This window comes from Pan troglodytes, chromosome 1 (genome assembly GCF_028858775.2).
Source record: "Pan troglodytes isolate AG18354 chromosome 1, NHGRI_mPanTro3-v2.0_pri, whole genome shotgun sequence".
Taxonomy (NCBI): domain Eukaryota; kingdom Metazoa; phylum Chordata; class Mammalia; order Primates; family Hominidae; genus Pan; species Pan troglodytes.
Genome location: NC_072398.2, coordinates 222,630,261 through 222,649,749, shown reverse-complemented (window position 1 = coordinate 222,649,749; position 19,489 = coordinate 222,630,261). Strand labels below are relative to the sequence as shown.

Genomic DNA, 19,489 nt, shown 5'->3' with positions numbered 1-19,489 from the left:
GTGCCCGGTGCTGGATGCCCTCCTGGCCCAGGGATGTCTGTCTTGGTGCAGTGTTAACAGGAGCCATCCAGGCACCTGTGAATGTTACTCGGTACCTGTGGGTGGTACATACCCCCTGTCCTGAGCGCCATGTCCAGGAATTGTGATGATGGTATTAGCAGTTTTGCATGGGGTCGGCAAACTACAGCTCCTGGGCCAAATCTGGCCCACTGTCTATTTTTGTAAATAAAGTTTTATTGAAACACATCCATGCCCATTGATTTACATATTGTCCGGAGAGCCTTAAATAGTTACTATCTGGCCCCTGATGGAAGAAGTTTGCTGACCCCTGGTTTAGAAGGGACCTTAAACTTGATCTGCCCTAGCCCAGACTTCCAAGTCCTTGGGTCTTGGCCCAAAGGCAGCGTCCCTCTGTAGGGCCAGATGTGGTGACCAGGAAGACAGGAGAACACTGATCTTTGATCAGTGAATGGAGCACAGGCTAGGAAATAAATGAAAGTGGAAATGCAATAACGCCAGCCCTCTCTGGAACACTGTCTCCACTGAGTTTTGGGTAAGTGTGTGACAGACGAACGAGCAGAAGCTTGGAGAAGCTCAGGGTGGATCTTGGTGGCCGGAGCTACTGTCTCGGCGCATGAGCTTGGAAGCTTCAGGAAGCAGGGCTGGGGAAGCACCCTGCAGGCTGCAGTTCCAGGGGAGGTGGCGAGTCCAGCTCCTGGGGACCCGCAGAAAGGGTGGATCTGTGCGGCCACATTTTAAAATAGAAGGAAGAGGACAGATGGATGGCCTCAGTGTTCCTGCACAGCAAGGAGGTGGCTAGGTGTGAACAACAGGAAGTTGGGAAGGCACTGTCATCTTTAACCATAGCCTGGACACAGGGTGGGTGACAGATGAGTCAAGAGTAGCCCTAGGGCCACCATAGTGATTGACCACCTGGGAGGTGACTCAGATGGCAGAAGTGGCCGGGTGTGTGGGCCACATTCCCTGGCTAGGCCCTGGGGTGTCCTTGTGAGGGAATCACCCCACAGTGCTGCAGGCCCCTTTACCTGCCTGCCCTGCCCAGGAAAAACGCCCCACCCTCTTTCCCCAGCCTCCCTCCTCCCAGGCCCTCCCTCCCACAGACTCCCATCCCTCACAGCCATGTGGTCCAAGGCCTGGGCTGGGGTGAGGGGGTGGAGGGAAGGTGGGTGGAGGTGGAGGGGTTGTGGGTCAGGTTACGTTTAGGGAGCTCAGCCCAGCATTGGTGTTAAGGACTTGCTGGGCCACCTGAGGTGCTGACATCTCAGAACTAGGAGAGCTTGTGGAGCCGACCTGGACAGACAGACAGTGGATGTCCCACATCAGGGTGAAGCCGTCCTTTCTGGTGGCTCTTTCTGGGACGGGGCTGGCCCAGCCTCTGGGGATCCCCCCCTCCCCACCATCCGGCTAATGCCTGCTGCAGCCCCACAAGGCTGTGTCTTAAGTGGAGACGATGCAGGGCCCTGTCTAAGCTCTGGCTGGCGGACCCCAGGCCAGCCTGTCCTTATAAATAAAGTTTTCTGGAACTCAGCCACGCGCGTTTATTTATGTCCTGTCTGTGGCTGCTTTTGTGCGACAACAGCAGAGACTGTCTGGCCCTCAAAGCCAGGCATTTACTATCTCGCCCATTTCAGAAAAAGCTGATCTCCGGTCTCGCTGAGACAGGCGTTCTGTGTGTTCAGGCCTGGGTTTATTAGCCTGAGAGCTCCCTCCTCCTCCCTCCTCCTCCCTCCTCCTCCCTCCTCCTCCCTCCTCCTCCCTCCTCCTCCCTCCTCCTCCCTCCTCCTCCCTCCTCTGCCTCCCCCTCCTTCCCCGTCCCTCCCTGTCTCACCCCACTTCACCCTTTCTCCCCCTCTGAGGTGTTGCTCTCCTTGCCTCTTCCCCCCTCAACCTCCCTGTTATGGTCCCTCCTGGCATTTTCAATTACCTGCTGGAGGACCTCTCCCTGCCACCTGTCTCTCCCACCCTCCCCCCCTCCCCCAGCCTCCTCCTCACTCTTCCCACCTGCTCCCACACGTGGAGAGAGGGTGAATCTTCCATGACAGACGAGATCCCGAGAGAAAGGTCCTCCCTGCCGCCACAGTTGAGCGGCAGGGGGGCTGTGGAGGGGCTACGCTGCAGGAAGCGTGACATGAACTAACTCTCTTAGAAAGTAATTCCCGCCCCGTCCTCCCAGGGAGCTGACCTCTGTGCCCACAGGACCCTGCAAAATTGAGAATATGGAGAGGTTCCTGGGCACCAAGCTGGAGGGGGTGTCCAGACAGATGGGAGGGTGGTACTCTGCACCCCCGCTCCATGCAGCTCTGACCTCGAGAGCCGCCTCAGCCCGCCCGGCCCCTCGAGAGCCGCCTCGGCCCTCCCAGCCTTCCTGCAGCTCAGAAAATGCTCCAGTGGGGGTTGGGGAAGAGGGGAATTCAGGGACGGCCACACCCGCACCACACCAGACCCAGTGCTCTCCCCCTTCCCTCCCGCAGCTTGAGGCGCAGGCCCCAAGGCCACAGGGTGTCCCTCTGCAGCGCCATAGAGGGAGTCGTAGAGGTTTCAGTGGCTCCCAGGAGAGGAGATGGAACTAAAAGCTTGAAAATGGGATTTTCCTGGTAGATCATGGATGTGAGGTCACAGTATTCACAGAACTCTCTGGAACCAGGGCAGCCCTCTAGGCTGCAGAGGGGACACCTCAGCTCTGTAATGGCTTTGCAGACACTGGACACAAGGAGTCCTGCCCTGCTCTGAAGAGATGACTGTGCCCCTGAGATCAGAACCCTCTGTCTATGGCTGGGCGCAGTGGTTCCCACCTGTAATCCCAGCACTTGGCAGGCCGAGGTGGGTGAATCACCTGAGGTCAGGAGTTCGAGACTAGCCTGGACAACATGGTGAAACCCGGCCTCTACTAAATAGAAAAAATTAGCTGGGCGTGGTGGTGGGCGCCTGTAATCCCAGCTACTTGGGAGGCATAGGCAGGAGAATCGCTTGAACCCAGGAAGCAGAGGTTGCAGTGAGACGAGATAGCGCCATTGCACTCCAGCCTGGGCAACAAGAGCAAAACTCCATCTCAAAAAAAAAAAAAAAAAAGGAACCCTGTGTCTCACATCAGAAAGGGGAGGGCGAGAAGCATGACCTGGCCCCTGAGATAAGGGGGTCGGGGCACCAAGTGTTCCCACATGGGAAGGTTCTGCCAGGACCAAACTTCCTGGAGACCTGGCCGCCCCGGGAACAGGGTCTCGTGGGGCCTCTTCCCAGCTGAGAGGGAGCTCTAGGCCAGCCCCACTGCAGAGCCTGGCCCTGGTTGGCCCCATACTGAAGGGGGAGGCCAGCCCTCTGAGGTCCCTGGATTTCCGTGTGTCTGGGAGCCTGCAGCCTCCCCTATCCCGGGTTCCTTTGGGTTCTCTTTGTCTCCTTTACTCGGGCACCCTAGTAACAAGCGACCCAGCGTGACTCTCTCCCGGCAGCCAAGGCTCCGACGGCCTCCCGCCCAGGCGCCCCCACAGGCTCCTTTAGTTCCATTTCTTCAACGGGAGCCTGCCTTGCCCCTGGCCTAGTTGATCCTAGGAGCCTGACCCCAAACCAGGCTGCTCTCCTTGGCCTCCCTGGTCCCTTCCAGAGGCCAAGGAGGTTCTTGATGGCAGAAAGAAACTTCTCTCTTGAACGAGGCTCAAATCTTCTGCTGCCTTATCCTTCTCCTTGAATAGAACTCTTCCTGGCCAGCACTTTGGGAGGCCAAGCCGGGTGGATCACCTGAGGTCAGGAGTTCAAGACCAGCCTGGCCAACATGGTGAAACCCCGTCTCTACTAAAAATACAAAAATTAGCCAGGCATGGTGGTGGGTGCCTGTAATCGTAGCTACTCGGGAGGCTGAGGCAGGAGAATCACCTGAACCCAGGAGGTGGAGGTTGCAGTGAGCCAAGATCACGCCACTGCACTCCAGCCTGGGCGACAGAGCAAGACTGCGTCTCAAAAAAAAAAGAATTCTTCCTGGGCTACCAGTGGAGAGGGATCGGGTAGATGATGCAGTGAGATCTCTCCCCCAACCCAGAGTCCCTGTTCTCCCTCCTGAAGGACCCAGGGGATGGTGAGGCCAGAGAGGGAACAAGGCATCCTAGTGTCGGACTTTCCTCCCCAGATGTGCTGTTGAGACCCAGAGGGCGAAACCCTGGCTTCTAGTTGAAGGGTATGGGCAGGAAAAAGGTGGTTGGTCATCTAAGAAATCCCGGGGGTCAGGGGATGAGCCCCCCTTGCTGTCTGAATCGAGGCCTTTGCTTGAGAAGAATGTAGCTGGCGGAGGAGGCTCCTGGTGCCTTTCGTGCCAAGCGCACACAGACCCCTGAGTTGAGCTGTCCAGCTGCACCAGAAGGCCCTTTTCTGCAGTGAACTGGTGGTGCGTCTGCTGGAGGTAGCTGTGCCAGAGACAGGGAGGAGGAGCTGGGATTGGCATCCTCAGCAGCCTCTGCTGCTACCTGGGGCTCCACTTCCCCTCTGAACCGCAAGGCAAGGGCCATGCACCTCCCTCTGTTTTGACCAAGCAAATGCCCACTGTCGTGGCTGAGTCCTGGTTCTGTGGCACCATGGCCTTCCGCCCTGTGGAACCCTGATGAGGTATTTGGTGGGCATCAGCCATGTGTCTGTACCCAACACAGATGAGGGTGATGCCCAGCCCCCAAGCCCACCTCTCCACACAGTCGGCCGCGTGGACAGATAGACCCTTTCCTTTGTGACAGCTAGCCAGGGAACGGGGGATTTCATTCTGCGCCAAGGCTCCAGCCTGCCCGTGTCAGGCATGACGGAGCCCAGGCGCAGGCTGCTGGGACATGCTGATGTGGTCGTCTTGCCCTCTGGGTTAACTTTCCCCTTCATCCCACAGTCCTGCTCACCAGTTGTTTGTCTTTCCGTCCATTAGGCAATACTGAACACTGCGCAGCTTGCAGAGGTCTCCTGGCAGCCCTCCTTAGGAATTCTGTCTGGCCCCGATCAGAATACTGGAGACGAGACCACGAGATTGATGAGTTTGCCTTGGGAGTCGGTAAGAAGGTGAAACCAGGGGTGAACATGGGTCAGAAGGTCACTGGAGGGATCAAGACTGTGGACATGAGGGACCCCACGTACAGGCCCCTGAAGCAGGAGCTCCAGGGTCTGGATTACTGCAAGCCCACCCGGCTGGATCTGCTACTGGACATGCCCCCCGTGTCCTATGATGTCCAGCTGCTGCATTCATGGAACAACAACGACCGATCGCTCAACGTCTTCGTGAAGGAGGACGACAAGCTCATCTTTCACCGGCATCCGGTGGCCCAGAGCACGGACGCTATCAGGGGCAAAGTCGGGTATACCCGTGGGCTGCACGTGTGGCAGATCACGTGGGCCATGAGACAGCGGGGCACACACGCCGTGGTGGGGGTGGCGACGGCAGACGCCCCCCTGCACTCTGTCGGGTACACAACCCTCGTGGGGAATAACCACGAGTCCTGGGGCTGGGACTTGGGGCGCAACCGGCTCTACCACGATGGCAAGAACCAGCCAAGCAAAACATACCCAGCCTTTCTGGAACCAGATGAGACATTCATTGTCCCTGACTCCTTCCTGGTAGCCCTGGACATGGACGACGGGACTCTGAGCTTCATTGTGGATGGACAGTACATGGGAGTGGCTTTTCGGGGACTCAAGGGCAAAAAACTGTATCCTGTAGTGAGTGCCGTCTGGGGCCACTGTGAGATCCGAATGCGCTACTTGAACGGACTCGATCGTAAGTGTCTCCTCTGCTGTCAGAGGCAATGCCCTCCCTCAGTCCCCATGGTCCTGGCTGGGCTCAGGCCAAAAGTTGATACAGTCATTGGAACTAGAGTGTTTTGAAGACAATATTCCAGTGTATTCAGACCCTCAGAGGCAACTTTTGCATCTGGTTAAGTGAGGAATTCTACCCAGAGTCTGCTAGATTACCTAACGGTGCCTCATGAATGACTGGACAGATGGATGGATGATGGATGATGAATGAATAGATGGATGAATGATTGGTTGGATGGATGGATGATGAATAGATGGATAGATGAGTGAATAATGGATGGATGTTTGGATTGATAGATAAGTGGTTGAACAAACGGATGGATGTGGGTGGATGGGTGGGTAGGGGGTGGATGAGTGTTTAGATTGATGGATGGATGAGTGGATGAACAAGTGGATGGATGAATGAGTGGATGGATAAATGAACGGATGGATGGATGGGTGGGTGGGTGGGTGGATGGATGGGTGGGTGGGTGGATGGATGGATGGATGGATGAGTGAATGGATGGATGGATGGATGAGTGAATGGATGGATGGATGGATGAGTGAATGGATGGATGGATGGATGGGTGGATGGATGGATGGGTGGATGGATGAGTGGATGGGTGGATGGGTGGATGGGTGGATGGATCAGTGAATGGATGGATGGATGGATAGATAAATGAACAGGTGGATGAGTGGGTAGATGGATGGATGGATGGATGAGTGGGTGGATGGATCAGTGAATGGATGGATGAGTGGATGGATAAGCAGATAGACTAATGAATTGATGGGTAAATGGATAGATGGATGAATTAATAAGTAGGTGGTCTTTGTTTCTCTGGGTGACCTGCCTCCAGGTTTGATCCTCAGATGACCAAATTCTAGCCCAGTTGCCAGCATATCATCGAGCTGGGGTTTGTAACCTTGGGGATACTAGGGCCTCTCCGGTAAATGAATGCTAGTGACCTCTCTCACTCATTAGACAGGCTTAGAGTCTTTCTCTTCTGCCGGAGGCTTCTGAGTGGGCTCCTTTGAGATACAGTCCTGAGGGACTTCTTCAGTCATGAAGTTGGGGAGGAGCATGCAGATCAGAAACAGACTGAGTCAACAGCGAACTCCACCTGTCCCTTTGGGAAGGGGAGTGGCCTTTCTCAGACTGTGAATGCAGCCCATGTGTAGGGGCACCGTGCTGGTGTGGGAGGTGAAGGCTCCATGGCTGCCCAGCTGGGAGTCCGTGGTAGCAGGAGGGCCTGGCGTTGCAGAACGGCTCACCCCGTGTACGGCCCTCTCTCAGAGTTCCTTGCCTGCATGAGTCCCTTCTACCGCCTGCAAGTCCCACGTCGGGAAGCAAGTGGGCTGGAAAGCTCCATCCACCCATGGGTTGACTGTCCTTAAAGGGCAGGTTCAGCTCAGCACCCTGAGCTCTAACCCCACCCTGCAGGCCAGGCAAGAGGCAGAGGGGGGTGAGGCCCCCCACCAGAGGTCAGGACTACAGATGCTGACTCTGTCTTGAAGTCTCCAAGCCTGCAGCTTCTCCTCCTGGAGAGGGAGGTCCTCCTCCTGCCCCTCCTCCCCCACGTCAGCCTTTGAAAGATACTGGGGAAAGTGTCGGGGTGGTTAGGCATGCGCAAACGCTTACACATTTCTCTTTGGAAGCCTCCCCGCCCCTCTTTCTCTTGGTCCTCTGCTGTGACTTTGACTGTGATGGCAGTGAGTTGACAGCCACACACGATGTCTGTGGTGCAGGCTCCCAGGGCTGCTTGGTCCTCGTCTGTGCAGCCTGGCGCCCCCAGGTCATGGGACTCCTGGAAGAGGTGGGTGACCAGGCCTGCAGCCAGCAGGTAGCCTCCCCGGGGAAGTCACCTCGGAAATGGAACCAGCAGAGTGAGTACTGTGTCTGTCTCCCTAGGTGTCAGAAATGAGTGGCACCACGTCCACAGCCAAATTTGCCTCAAACTGGGATGGCTGCAGATTGGGAGCCCTGGGCCTATCCTGCCTAGGACCTAGAATCTTGAGGAGCCCTGACCCTCAGCCCTGCCTCCTTCCTCCCAGCCATGGGGTGGTCACGGAGCCAGGGAGGTTAATGTCCATTCTTTGCAGACAGACAGATGAGGGGACTGCCAGACCTGCTCTTGTTGCCTGCCCACTGAGACTGTGGGGCCCCATGAAGATTTCCAGCCCTGTGCCCTCCAGGAACATGCCCCCTGATGCTGTCATGAGCTCTGGGTTTGCACAGCTTCACGATTATGTATCATAGCTCCAGTACAGTACACAGACCGCTGGAGTGGCTGGGAGGGGACTGGAGCCTATTTGAACAGAGGGTTCCGCCCACCCAGTCCTGGAGGTGCAGACACATGTCCTGTGAATAGGCGATTTCCTGCTTAGTTAGCTCTGCATGAGATGGGAGGTTGGATGCTTTCATAATTTTCCTTGTTTGGAAAATCCTGAAGATGTTGGGTGAGTGGGGGATACGAGAATGGGAATCAGGATTCGGGAACCGCATCTGTGAGCTGGAATCTAGATGGCCACTCAGAGCATCACAGCCGGGCGCTATTAGTCAGTGACGAGGATGCTTTTTCCTCTCCACCAGCATCAGATGCCCGGCAAGTCCTGGTCAGACATGAATGGGCCCTGGGCCACGTGGTCAGTTGACTTTAGAGGTTCCAGATTGGAAAATAGATGCAGTCGTTCTTGGGACACTGAGCAAAACATTGGAGGGGGGGCACTGTCACAGCTCCGCTGCAGCGTGGTGATAGGGTGAGGCGCGGGTGTTAGCGCTGCCAGCCTCAACCCGCTTAACCCGACACCTCTGGACGCTTATTGAGGCAGCATCTTGTGTCTTAGGAGTGTCGTTCTGCGGCTGGGCGTGGTGGCTCACGCCTGTAATCCCAGCACTTTGGGAGGCTGAGGCAGGTGGATCATGAGGTCAGTAGTTGGAGACCAGCCTGGCCAACATGGTGAAACCCCATTTCTATTAAAAATGCAAAAATTAGCCGAGCGTGGTGGCATGCACCTGTAATCCCAGCTACTTGGGAGGCTGAGGCAGGAGAATTGCTTGAACCCGGGAGGTGGAGGTTGCAGTGAGCTGAGATTGCACCACTGTACTCTAGCCTGGGCAACAGAGCAAGACTCCGACTCTGGGAAAAAAAAAAAAAAAAGTATCATTCTGGCTGCTCTATAGAAATGGATGGCAGAGGCAAGAGTGGCCTCTGAGAGGCCAGGCCAGGGATGAGCCAGGCTTGTCCCGGTGAGAGGTGATGGGAGCTTGGGCCAGGATGGAAGCCGGGGGGGTGGGTGGCGGGGGCGGCCCGGTTCCGGGACTCTTTGGAATGGGCTCATCCATGGACCGGATGTGACGAGAAAGGGAAGCAGCAAGGTGACTCGCAGTGTTTAGGTTGAGCAGGCGAAGGCGGGGGCTGCTGACCCGAGATGGGAAAGCCCAAAGGAGGAGCAGGTGTTAAATTTGAGACGCTTCTTCGACACATCCAGGGGGCCCTGCAAGCCTAGTCTCAGAGAGCGGTCAGTGGGGGAGTTGTCTGCACATAGGCGACTTCAGAGCTGCCACCCTGGGCGAGGTCACCAGAAGTAGGGGCTAGGGAGCGAGGAGAAGAGGGCTGAGGCTGAGCCCTGCTTAGAGGCCAGGAGGGTGGGGGCTGAAGGGACCCAGTAGATTTTGGTGTCCTGGATGCCAAGTGAGGAAGGGGCTTTCAGAAGGGCAAAGTAGCAGCAGGTCAAGTACATGGACGGCTGAGAACCGTCCATCAGCTTTGGCAACAAGGAATTGGCAGTTGACCTTGAGGAGAGTCACTTGGGTCAGGGGGCACGGGAGGAGCCTGATGGAGTGGCTGGAGGAAGACAGACAGGGTATTCGTCTCCTGGGGCTGCTGAACACATTACCACAAGCAGGACAGCTGAAAACAGCAGAAGCGCTCAGGAGGCCAGGTGTCTGCGATCAGGATGGTAGCGGGCTTGACTGCCTCCGAGCTCTGAGGGGGAGCCCGCCCCAGGCCTCCCCTCGCCCCTGGGGGCTGCCGGGAATCCTTGGCATCCCTTGGTCTGTAGATGCCTCCCTGAGTCCCAGCCTCTGTTTCCCCAGGGTGCTCCACCTGTGTATGTGTCTCTCCGTGGCCCCTCCTCTTCTTAGAGGGACACCAGCCATTGGATTCAGGGCCCACCCCAATCCACTATGCCCTCGTCATAATGAAGTACATCCGCAAGGCCCTGTTTCCAGATAAGGCTCCACTCTGAAGTTCTGGGCAAACATGAATTGGAGGACACTGGTCAACCCGCTTCAGATGTGGAGGCAGCCAGTGTAGACCATCTCCATGAGGCCTTCCTCTCCCTGTGCTGCCACCTGTGGGGGGTGAAAGATGAGCCCGGAGCTCCATCCCCTCACGTCACCCCTACCGATGCTGGGGTGCCCATAGTGAGGTCAGAGCCCACCCAAGTCCCCCGTCCCGGGAGAGTTGGCTTTGCCTTCCAATACAACTAAAGAATGGGGGTGTCCTGGTGAGATCGAATCCCAGGGTCTGCCTGGGAGCAGAGCATGACAGGTGGAGGCTCTGGCCAGGCCTGGCTGGATCTGTCATCTTCCTTTTTTTTTTTTTTTTTTTTTTTAGAGATGGGGTCTCACTATGTTGCCTAGGCTGGTCTCAAACTCCTGGCCTCCTAAGTGGTCCTCCTGCCTCGGTCTTCCAAAGTGCTAGGATTACAGGCCTGAGCCACCATGCCCAGCCGGATCTGTTTTCTTGGTGGCAGACCTGATCTGGGGCTTTGCTGTCTCTGTCTTGGAGGTGGAGGTAGTTCCACTCCCTGGGATATCTGGAGAATCATCAGTGTCCCCACTACCCCTGGGTTCGACTTCCGCGAGGGGCAGCTGTTTGTAGGGCAGCTCCAGCAGTTTCCCTGCGTGTGTGCCTTCCCGGGGGTCTCCCAGCCCACTGTCCCCTGCGGCCTCTTTCCTGCATGCCAGGCAGAACCCCCCCGCAGCAGAGTCCCGGCTTCTACACTGGGGCCGTGGCCGGGCAGAAGTAGGGGTACTGAGTTCTCGACGTTTCCCTGTGCGGCCTCCCCACTGTCCAGCCTGCTGGGGCCACAGGCCCCGTGCTCTGATTCCTCCTCAAGGCTCGAGGCACAAGGCCTTGTGCTGAGGATGCAGCCAGAGAGGCTGCTGTGTCACTCTCCCTCTCTCTCCTGGAGGGCAGGAGTGGAGATGGCCATTGCTGAGTGGGGAGACACAGGGCCTGGCCTGACCCCGGGCCTGCCCGCCACCCTACCTGGAGATGTGGAAAGGCCTGTTTGCAAGCAGCAGGCTGGCAGGCTGTCCAGGGAGAGCCCCTGACCTTGTGGGTCCTCTGGCTCTACCCCCACTGCTTTAAAAACATCTCCCACTGAGGAGGCATCTTCCATGCAGTTCAGCATTTTCGAATTTTCTTTAACGGCTCCCAGATGGGTTTGGTGTGGTTTGTCGTGGTTGAAGGTTCAGGGAAGGTCAGCTCGTCTCCTCAAGATCAGAGCCTCCTCCCGGGTGCCTCCTTCCTGCACTCCACTCCAGCTGGACTCTGCCGGGAGCTACTCATCGGGAGACTGATACCCCCGCCACCAGGGCCACCCACCCTTCCTTCCTTCCTTCCATGTCGGGGAGGGGTTGTTCCAGACCCTATTCCCCACGCCCTCCAGAAGGTCTGGTCATATGAGGACCGCAGGCTCTCAGAGTTTGGGGGGGATAGGGGACCAAGGGTGTCTGATCACCTAGGTGGATCTCAGGCGTCCTTCCCCAGTTGACAAGGACAAAGGCTCCACGTTGTGTTTGGCTGTGCTCTTTCGTAAGAACTGCGTAGTGTAGAGGAAAACACACACACATCCTATGATGGCCACCCGACCCGTGACATTCTAGAATCCATGTCCTGGAGCGTGGTCCCCACAAGCTGCTTGCAGGGCCAGCCACAGGAGCCATGACAGCTGTCGGCGAGGACATTGTGGAAGCCGGGGCATTCTCTGATGCGGAACATTTTTCCTTGACCTCACCGTTCTGCAGCTCGTTCACTCAGCCCGTGAACTGGGCACAGCACCACACTCTTGAGGCTTGAGTTGGGTTGAAATCTCTCGGGGAACAGCGAGACAGTTGTGGGTTGGGGCTCTGGGGCTGTGCATGTTCACGTGGGCCACCAGGTAGCCGTTTCTCACAGAAATGTGGAAGCTGGTGCACTGTCTCTTCCAGTTCCTCAGGCTTCTGCTCCCAGAAATAGCGCCTGATTGACTTCCTGATTTCTTTGCTGCTCATTCAGCATTGCACTCTCATTCACAGAAATTATTTAAATGAATGAGCGCCTAAGCTTCCCGGGGATGGGCATAGCAGCCAGAGGCCCCAGGCCACAGTGCGGGTGCCCACCCCCTCGGTAGATTTCAGCAGGCACCTGGGTTTGTGGCTGGAGCTGGGTGCAAAGCTGGCAGCCCCCAGTCAAGAGTGTGGAGGTTGGGGAGAACTCCCTGGTCCTGGTAGTGACCAGCTGAAATGGGGGCTGGGCATTTTTTCACGGCACGAAGCCCACGTCTGTTTCTGTGGCCATGCATTCTTGGTCTCTGCCCAGCCTTTGGAAAGCAGTTAGACCGGGCCCTATGCGCCATCAGTTTCCTCCTGCAAGATCAAGGAGGTGTGACCTGTTTATGTACTTGAGGACCCAGAGAATAGACCCATTCACAGGATGCCTGGGTGACTCTGGTCCTATTTCAGCTCATAACACATCACTGCAGCCATTCACTGCCACTTCTGTAGCCCGTCTTGGTGGATCCCATGACCCATCCCTAACTGGTTTATTCAGTGAGATCCAGAGATGGCCAGGCTGTGGCAAGTCCTCTACCCCACACAGCTGCGTTCACAGGGGATGGATTGTGGCAGCTGGAGGGCCTCATCCCTTTGGAGTCCATGGCTTTCAGACCTTGGACCTGTAACTCTCACCTCCCCAAGCCCATTTCCCTATCTGTAGGTTGGGGTCACAGTCCCCATCAGGCACACGACTGGTGCCCCACAGGCCATGGCTGGGGCTGGGGCTGCGGTGTCAGCCACTCAAAATAAGGCGCTGGATGGAGCTGGGGGCTCATGTGGACCTCTGCAGTTTTAGAAATTTTTTTTTTTTTTTTGGAGATGGAGTCTCATTCTGTCACCCAGGCTGTAGTGCAGTGGCGCAATCTCAGCTCACTGCAAACCTCTGCCTCCCAGGTTCAAGCAATCCTCCTGCCTCAAACTCCCAAGTAGCTGGGACTACAGGCATGCACGACCACACCCGGCTAATTTTTGTATTTTTAATAGAGATGAGGTTTTGCCACATTGGCCAGGCTGGTCTCAAACTCCTGACCTCAGGTGATCACCCACCTCGGCCTCCCAAAGTGCTGGGATTACAGGCATAAACCACCGCGTCCAGCCTAGAAACATTTCTTCATGGGTTGATTGGAAACCCATTACACCAAGAGGGTAGTGACGGAACTCCCTCTCAGCCCTCACTGCTGCAGCCTGGCAGGGCTCTTGGGCCACATTCAGTGGCTCTTAGAGCTTTCTCAGGTGCTTTCCAGCCACGAGGGAGAGCCCCTCCACCTTCCGGCGGGGGCTGAGCCACATTCTCCCGGGAGGGAGCTCAGGGCAGCCCAGACCCCTTGGCCCTGATGAAGGCCAGATGCAGGCGCGCTCCCAAGCAGAGAAGAGAACACACCTGCAAATTCCCCACTCCTCTGTGCAGAAGGCCCACTGCCGACAGCCAGGCCAGGCCGCAGGCTGCGATAAGCACTTCTGGCCTTCAGGATCTTGGCTGCATGGGACTTTGGGGAGAATCTGGTCTGGATTCCATGTCTTACAGATGGGGAAACAAGTCCGGGCAGACGGAGGGATGTGCTCCAGGTCAGGCTGCGGGGCAGGGTCTGGAGTCACCAGGCTGGGTGTTTTACCCGAGGGAAACCCAACCCTGTGAGGAGCCGGGTGGGTGGAACCCAGTCCCACCCCATCACGAGGGGTCTGTGGGATCCTTGACCTTAAAGAACCCAAGGTTATTTCATTCCTCCATTTGTCTCCAATCAGAGCTCCTCTTAATCATCCTAAGCTGGCCACGAAAGGCCCCCTTTCAAAATTCTCCACTAAAAATACAGAACATTTCAGTTCCTTGTCAGGAGCTGTGGCTGTGACCGTCCACGGGGGATGAAGAGCGGTGGTCCCTCTTCTTTTGTTTATTTATTTTTTCAGTTTTGGGGTTTTTTTGTTGTATTGTTGTTGTTGTTGTTGGTTTTTCTGAGACAGAGTCTTGCTCCGTCACCCCAGGCTGGAGTGTGATGGTGTGATCTCGGCTCACTGCAACCTCCACCTCCCAGGTTCAAGTGATTCTCCTGCCTTAGCCTCCCGAGTAGCCGGGACTACAGGCCCATGCCACCATGCCTGGCTCATTTTTGTATACTAATTTTAGTAGAGATGAGGGTTCACCATGTTGGCCAGGCTGGTCTTGAACTCCTGCCCTCAGGTAATGCGCCTGCCTCGGCCTCCCGAAGTGCTGGGATTACAGGCGTGAGCCACCACACCTGGCCTTTTTTCATTTTTGAGACAAGGTCTCTGTTACGCAGGCTGGAATACAGTGGCACAATCACAGCTTACTGCAGCCTTGACCTCCTGGGCCCAACCGATCCTCTCGCCTCAGTCTCCCAAGTCCTGGCTGATTTTTATTTTTTGTAGCGATGAGGTCTCCCTATGTTGCTCAGGCTGGTCTCAAACTCCTGGGCTCAAGCAGTCTTCTATCCTTGGCCTCCCAAAGTGCTGGGATTACAGGTATGGGCCACTGTGCCTGACCTGGTCCCTCTTCTTTTAAAGCTTGGGGTTTAGTAAATGCATTATCAAGCCTAAGGTCCATTCTTTTATTTTGTAACAGCTTTACTGAGCTATAATTCACATATCATACAATTCACCCATTAAAGTATCCAATTCAGTGGCCTCTTGCGTGGTGAGATCTAGGAAAGAATTTTAGAACATTTTCATCACCCCAAAAAGAAACCCTATACCCATAAGCAGCCTCTCTCCATTCTGCCATGCCCCACCCGTAGTGTTTGGTCTTCAGTAATTGATTTTCGTATATTTGAGACACATTGGTGAATATTAAAGAACTTTAATCCACTTTTTACTGGTAGGATGGAGTTTTGTGGGTTCCTTTTAGTTTTGGGGGCTGACTATTTTGCTCACAAAGGAGTCTCAAAGTCAAGGGGAGACCGTGGATGAAGCCTCAGATCCATTAGTTTCAGGGCTTTCCATCTGCGGAACAGCGTGGGCGGCCCCACGAAGGTCCAGGTGTGCTCACTCCTACCTGGTTTCAGGAAAGAGAGCAAAGAGGGGTCTGCTCTGGCGAAGCGGGTGAGCAGGGCCGCGCAGCCTTCCAACGCTCAGAAGCCTTGGAAGGCATGAGTTTCAGACTCCTGAGATCTGAAGCTGACGGCTCATCTGAGATGCAGCTGAATGAACTCAGCCTCCTTTGTAGGAAGGCAAGGCTGGGCGCTCTGGGAACACAGGACGGAGGTGCCCGGGAGGCTGCAGCTGGAAGCGCTCTGTAACCCTGGGGCCTGAGGCAGCTCTGCCCAAGTTCCCCTGGCTGTGAGAGAGCCCCATGTGCCTGGGGCAGTTGCGGGGAGAAGGCCCAGGCAGCTCTGGGGGATCAGCTGAAACTGGGCTGGCATTTCCAGTTTCCCAGGTCCTGAGCTTGGCCTGGGCCCTCAGCCTCACTGTCAGACAGAAGCACAGACACCCGGGGTTTCTCTGTCTCCATGTGGCACAGAAATGACACCTTCAGGCCGTGGGGCCAGCCAGGCCTGTCACGTATGATTCAGGACAGGGTTTACCATGTCTTCCTTTGCAGCATGGTTAGTGGCTAAGGGCATGGATGCTGAGCCCAGGCTGCCTGGATTCAGATCCCAGCCCTGAACCTTGGCACACTGGGTGTCCCCTCTGTGCCTGTGTGTGTCCTCAGTTCTTTTTTTTTTTTTTTTTTTTTTTGGACAGAGTCTTGCTCTGTTGCCCAGCTAGAGTGCAGTGGTGTGATCTCAGCCCACTGCAACCTCCATCTCCCAGGTTCAAGTGATTCTCCTGCCTCAGACTCCTGAGTAGCTGGGATTACAGGCACATGCCACCACGCCCAACTAATTTTTGTATTTTTAGTAGAGACGGGGTTTCACCATGTTGGCCAGGCTGGTCTTGAACTCCTGGCCTCAAATGATCCACCCACCTCGGCCTCCCAAAGTGCTGGGATTACTGGCGTGAGCCACCATGCCCAGCTAGTCTTCAGCTTTAAAACAGAGGTGAGAATGGTATCTGAGAGCAGCTGGTAACAGAAAATGATTCCCTTCCTGAAGCCAGTGCTGGGGGTACGTGCCGGGAAGAGCTGGCTCCCATGTGCTCCGACCGACAGGCCCCAATGGCAGCTGCTTGCCTGGACAGGCAGAGTCACCAGTGGGGAAGAGCAGGGATCGCCTGGGTTCGAATCCTAGCTGCATGTCCTGCCAGCAGGGCGACCCCTGGCAAGTCATTTAGACTCTGTCCCTCAGTTTCCTCATATGTAAAATGGGGATGAAGGTAATGGTGTCTCTGTGACTATTAAGTCATTCATAAGAAACCACTGTGAGGATTAAATGAGTGTTAGCAGAGGGCTCGCCCAGGTGCCCAGCCCAGGGTGGGCTCCTGGTGGCAGCTATTCACATGCTAAATTTAAAATGAAAAAGCATTGCATTTTTCATTGTTTCTTTACTGATTTGAATGAATACTAATCAGTGATAATATTGCTGCTGTGGTTAGCGCTGTTTGCTGAACACCCACCCAAGCTGCGCTGACCTGCAGTTTCTCTGTCTCCCCAGCCGAGCCACTGCCGCTCATGGATTTGTGCCGTCGCTCGGTGCGCCTGGCCCTGGGGAAGGAGCGCCTGGGGGAGATCCACACGCTGCCGCTGCCGGCTTCCCTCAAGGCCTACCTCCTCTACCAGTGACGTTTGCCATCATACCGCCAGCGCGACAGCCACCTGGTGCCAACTCACTGAGCCGCCTGCCGCTGGGGCCGCCGCACCCTGCACCTTGGACCGGCATCCATAGCCATGGACAGAGGTCCCTGGCCTTCCCTCATCCTCCGTGGCTGCCTCCATGGGACAAGGACCAATTCCAACACAGGCTCCTCTTTCCCCCTTCCCAACATCAGCAGAAGGCAACATCCCTGCATGCCGTCCATATACAACCCCTCTTTGAAAAAAGACACAGAATAAACTCCTACGAAAGCCCTACATTGAGCTCCAATCTGCTCGGGGTGGGACGGGTGCTTCCCACATCTCCGGGAGAAGGCTGCAGCCACCTGGGGGTCCCAGGGTGGTGGGGGTGGCAGGTGGTACCACAGCTCTGAGAGCAGATACCAGGGGTACTAAGAGGTGCTTAGACAAGGGCTGGTGCCCGGCCCAGGGTGCCCAGCGGGGCCATGCCATGGCAGATAAAGCTCAGGACGTCAAAAACTCACCATGGACACCAAGGCAGAAACCAAGAACTGTCTGCAGGCAAATAAGCACCCAGCACCCATCCTGGCTGCCGGTGCCCCGTACCCTATATTTATTCTTTTAACAATAACAAAAGCCATTTATTTATTCCATCTAGAAAGGAAACCCTGTTTCAGTCCCCTCTCTCTGGCTGTTCTGTTACTTTCCTTCCACCTGTGCCCTCCCTGGGATATGTATGCCTCGCCCGCCCTCCCTGGGCACATGTGCACACGTGCCCAGGCACAAGTATGTCTTTGGGTCCCTTGCCCTGCAGTTTCCAGGGGGCTCTGCTCCAAGTTCCCTAGCGGGCCCCTCAGGGAGAAATAGCCTCACGTGCAATCTGGGTGTCTTCGGGGGCCCGTCTGGAAGGGCTGCAGCAATTCCCCTGTGTCTCCAGGTAACCAGCTAACTCTTGGGCTCAGGCACCCTTGCACGGGGTTGCATTTCTTTAGTCTTCTGTGGGTCTTTTGGTGTGGGTTTGATTTTGATTTTGCTTTCTAGCTGAGATTTCCCAAGTGCATCCTCAGAAGCTCTGGGTGTGCCAGAGGACCCCCAGAACTAAGAAGGGAGGGCGAGTGGGTCTCCATTCCCTGAGAAGCCAGGGGCAGGGTGGGATGGGGAAGACCAGGAGCAGAGTCGAGCCTCACAGAAGCCAGCGCGGGTCTCTGCTCAGCACCCCAGCTGGGGCTCCGGACCCAGGGTAACAGCCCCAGTGCATCCCAACCCCTCTCAGAGCCTCAAGAGGGGTAGCTCGGCTGCCGGAAGAGAGGGGTGCCCTATCCCTGGCAACCCCTCCACGTAGCATACCCCAGCACGTGCCACCGCCTTTGCCATTTCTTTGAGCTTGAAGTTAACTCTCTTAGAGTCTAACTTTGGTTCATTTCTGCACAGGTACAATAGATGACTTTATTTGTTTAAAATGTTTAATATATATACATACATATATATATATTTGTCTGTAAGAATTATGTTTTAAACAGCTGCTGTAGAGTACCTTTTTTTAAGTAAATCTTACAGTGGAGTATATTTTTTAAAGCACAAAATTGGTGCCAAGACTGGGTGAGAAATGTACATTACCCCCTTATTATTTTGACGGTTTTTTTTTCGGGGCAGGGGACCTTACCTGTAAGACTTTTAAAGATTTTCCTCCCTCCTGTTTCAGGTGGGTCACATTCTGATGAATGTTTCCCTTGTACAGATCCCAGCTTATGGCCTTGACCCAGCCGTCCTCACAGATGCCGGGTGACCCTCTAGCTCTCTCTGCATCTCCCACCCCCCGACGCCCTGGGACCCTCGACCCCACCCTTCTTTCCTACCAGCCCAGAGCCTTGTGGCTTGTACAGTTTTGAAACTCCCGTTCTATTTTATGATGGTTGATAATAGTCAGTAACCTAATAAAGGAACGTTTGTTAAAATATCAAACCATTTTTGAGTTCCTCGTTTGTGCCTCGGGGGAGGGGAAAGAGACATAGCTGACCCCTCCTGGGTCCAGCCAGCTCCACGGCCCACAGTTTTCAGCAGATGATGGGCTGACTCCCTACTACCCCTTGGCAGAGGGTGGGATGCCAGGCAAAGCCCCAGACAGAGAAGGAGAAGGAGAGTCCTGGAGGGAGGACCCCAGAACAGCCTCATCCCCATTTCAGAAGTTCCTCACCCTGGCAGCCCAAGCTGCAGAAACTTGCCAAGTCTAACAGACAGTGATTCTGCGCCTTCGTGAGCGCATCAGGTTGGTTTGTGGGGTTGTAGAACTTGAGTTGACCGTGGGCTTTTTAGGAGCAGAGTGTGAGCCATTGTGGGCGTCCTCAGAGTCCAGGCTCTAGGGGAAGGAGCAGATCCTTCATTTGTCTTTGTGTCCCCTGGGGCTGAGTGCACGGTGATGTTTGCTGAACTGTTGCAGAGTGAACTTGTTCTGCTAGCCACGTGGGCAGAGCCCCCAACAGAAAGGACAGGAAACTCTGGCTTATTTAGGGGATCAATGGGTGATAAAATGACAGTCAAGAAATTTACTAAGATGTGATCACGTGTCACGGCTAGTTTCCAAAGAATTAGCAAGAGCACATTAAGCTTGCGGTGGGGACACTTCATTCTGAAGGCGTGTTGGGACCTGATAGTGCCGTGAAAAGTGCCTGGCCTGAGGGCCCAAGATCCCTGGGCCCAAAGACCCATGTTCCTTTCTCTAAGAGCCTCCT

General features: G+C 55.5%; 1 protein-coding gene across 3 annotated transcripts in view; it reads left to right on the top strand.

Annotated features, from left to right (window-relative positions):
- SPSB1 (splA/ryanodine receptor domain and SOCS box containing 1) overlaps window positions 1-18,722 on the top strand; it is a 78,520-nt gene extending 59,798 nt beyond the window's left edge. For all 3 annotated transcript variants that reach the window (XM_009447858.4, XM_063786657.1, XM_525174.9), the window contains exons 2-3: window positions 4,913-5,755; window positions 16,642-18,722. In XM_009447858.4, the coding sequence (XP_009446133.1) occupies window positions 5,062-5,755; window positions 16,642-16,769 (822 nt within the window). In that variant the 5' untranslated portion in view covers window positions 4,913-5,061 and the 3' untranslated portion in view covers window positions 16,770-18,722. The remainder of the gene's footprint in view (window positions 1-4,912; window positions 5,756-16,641) is intronic.
- The last annotated feature ends 767 nt before the right edge of the window (window positions 18,723-19,489 follow it).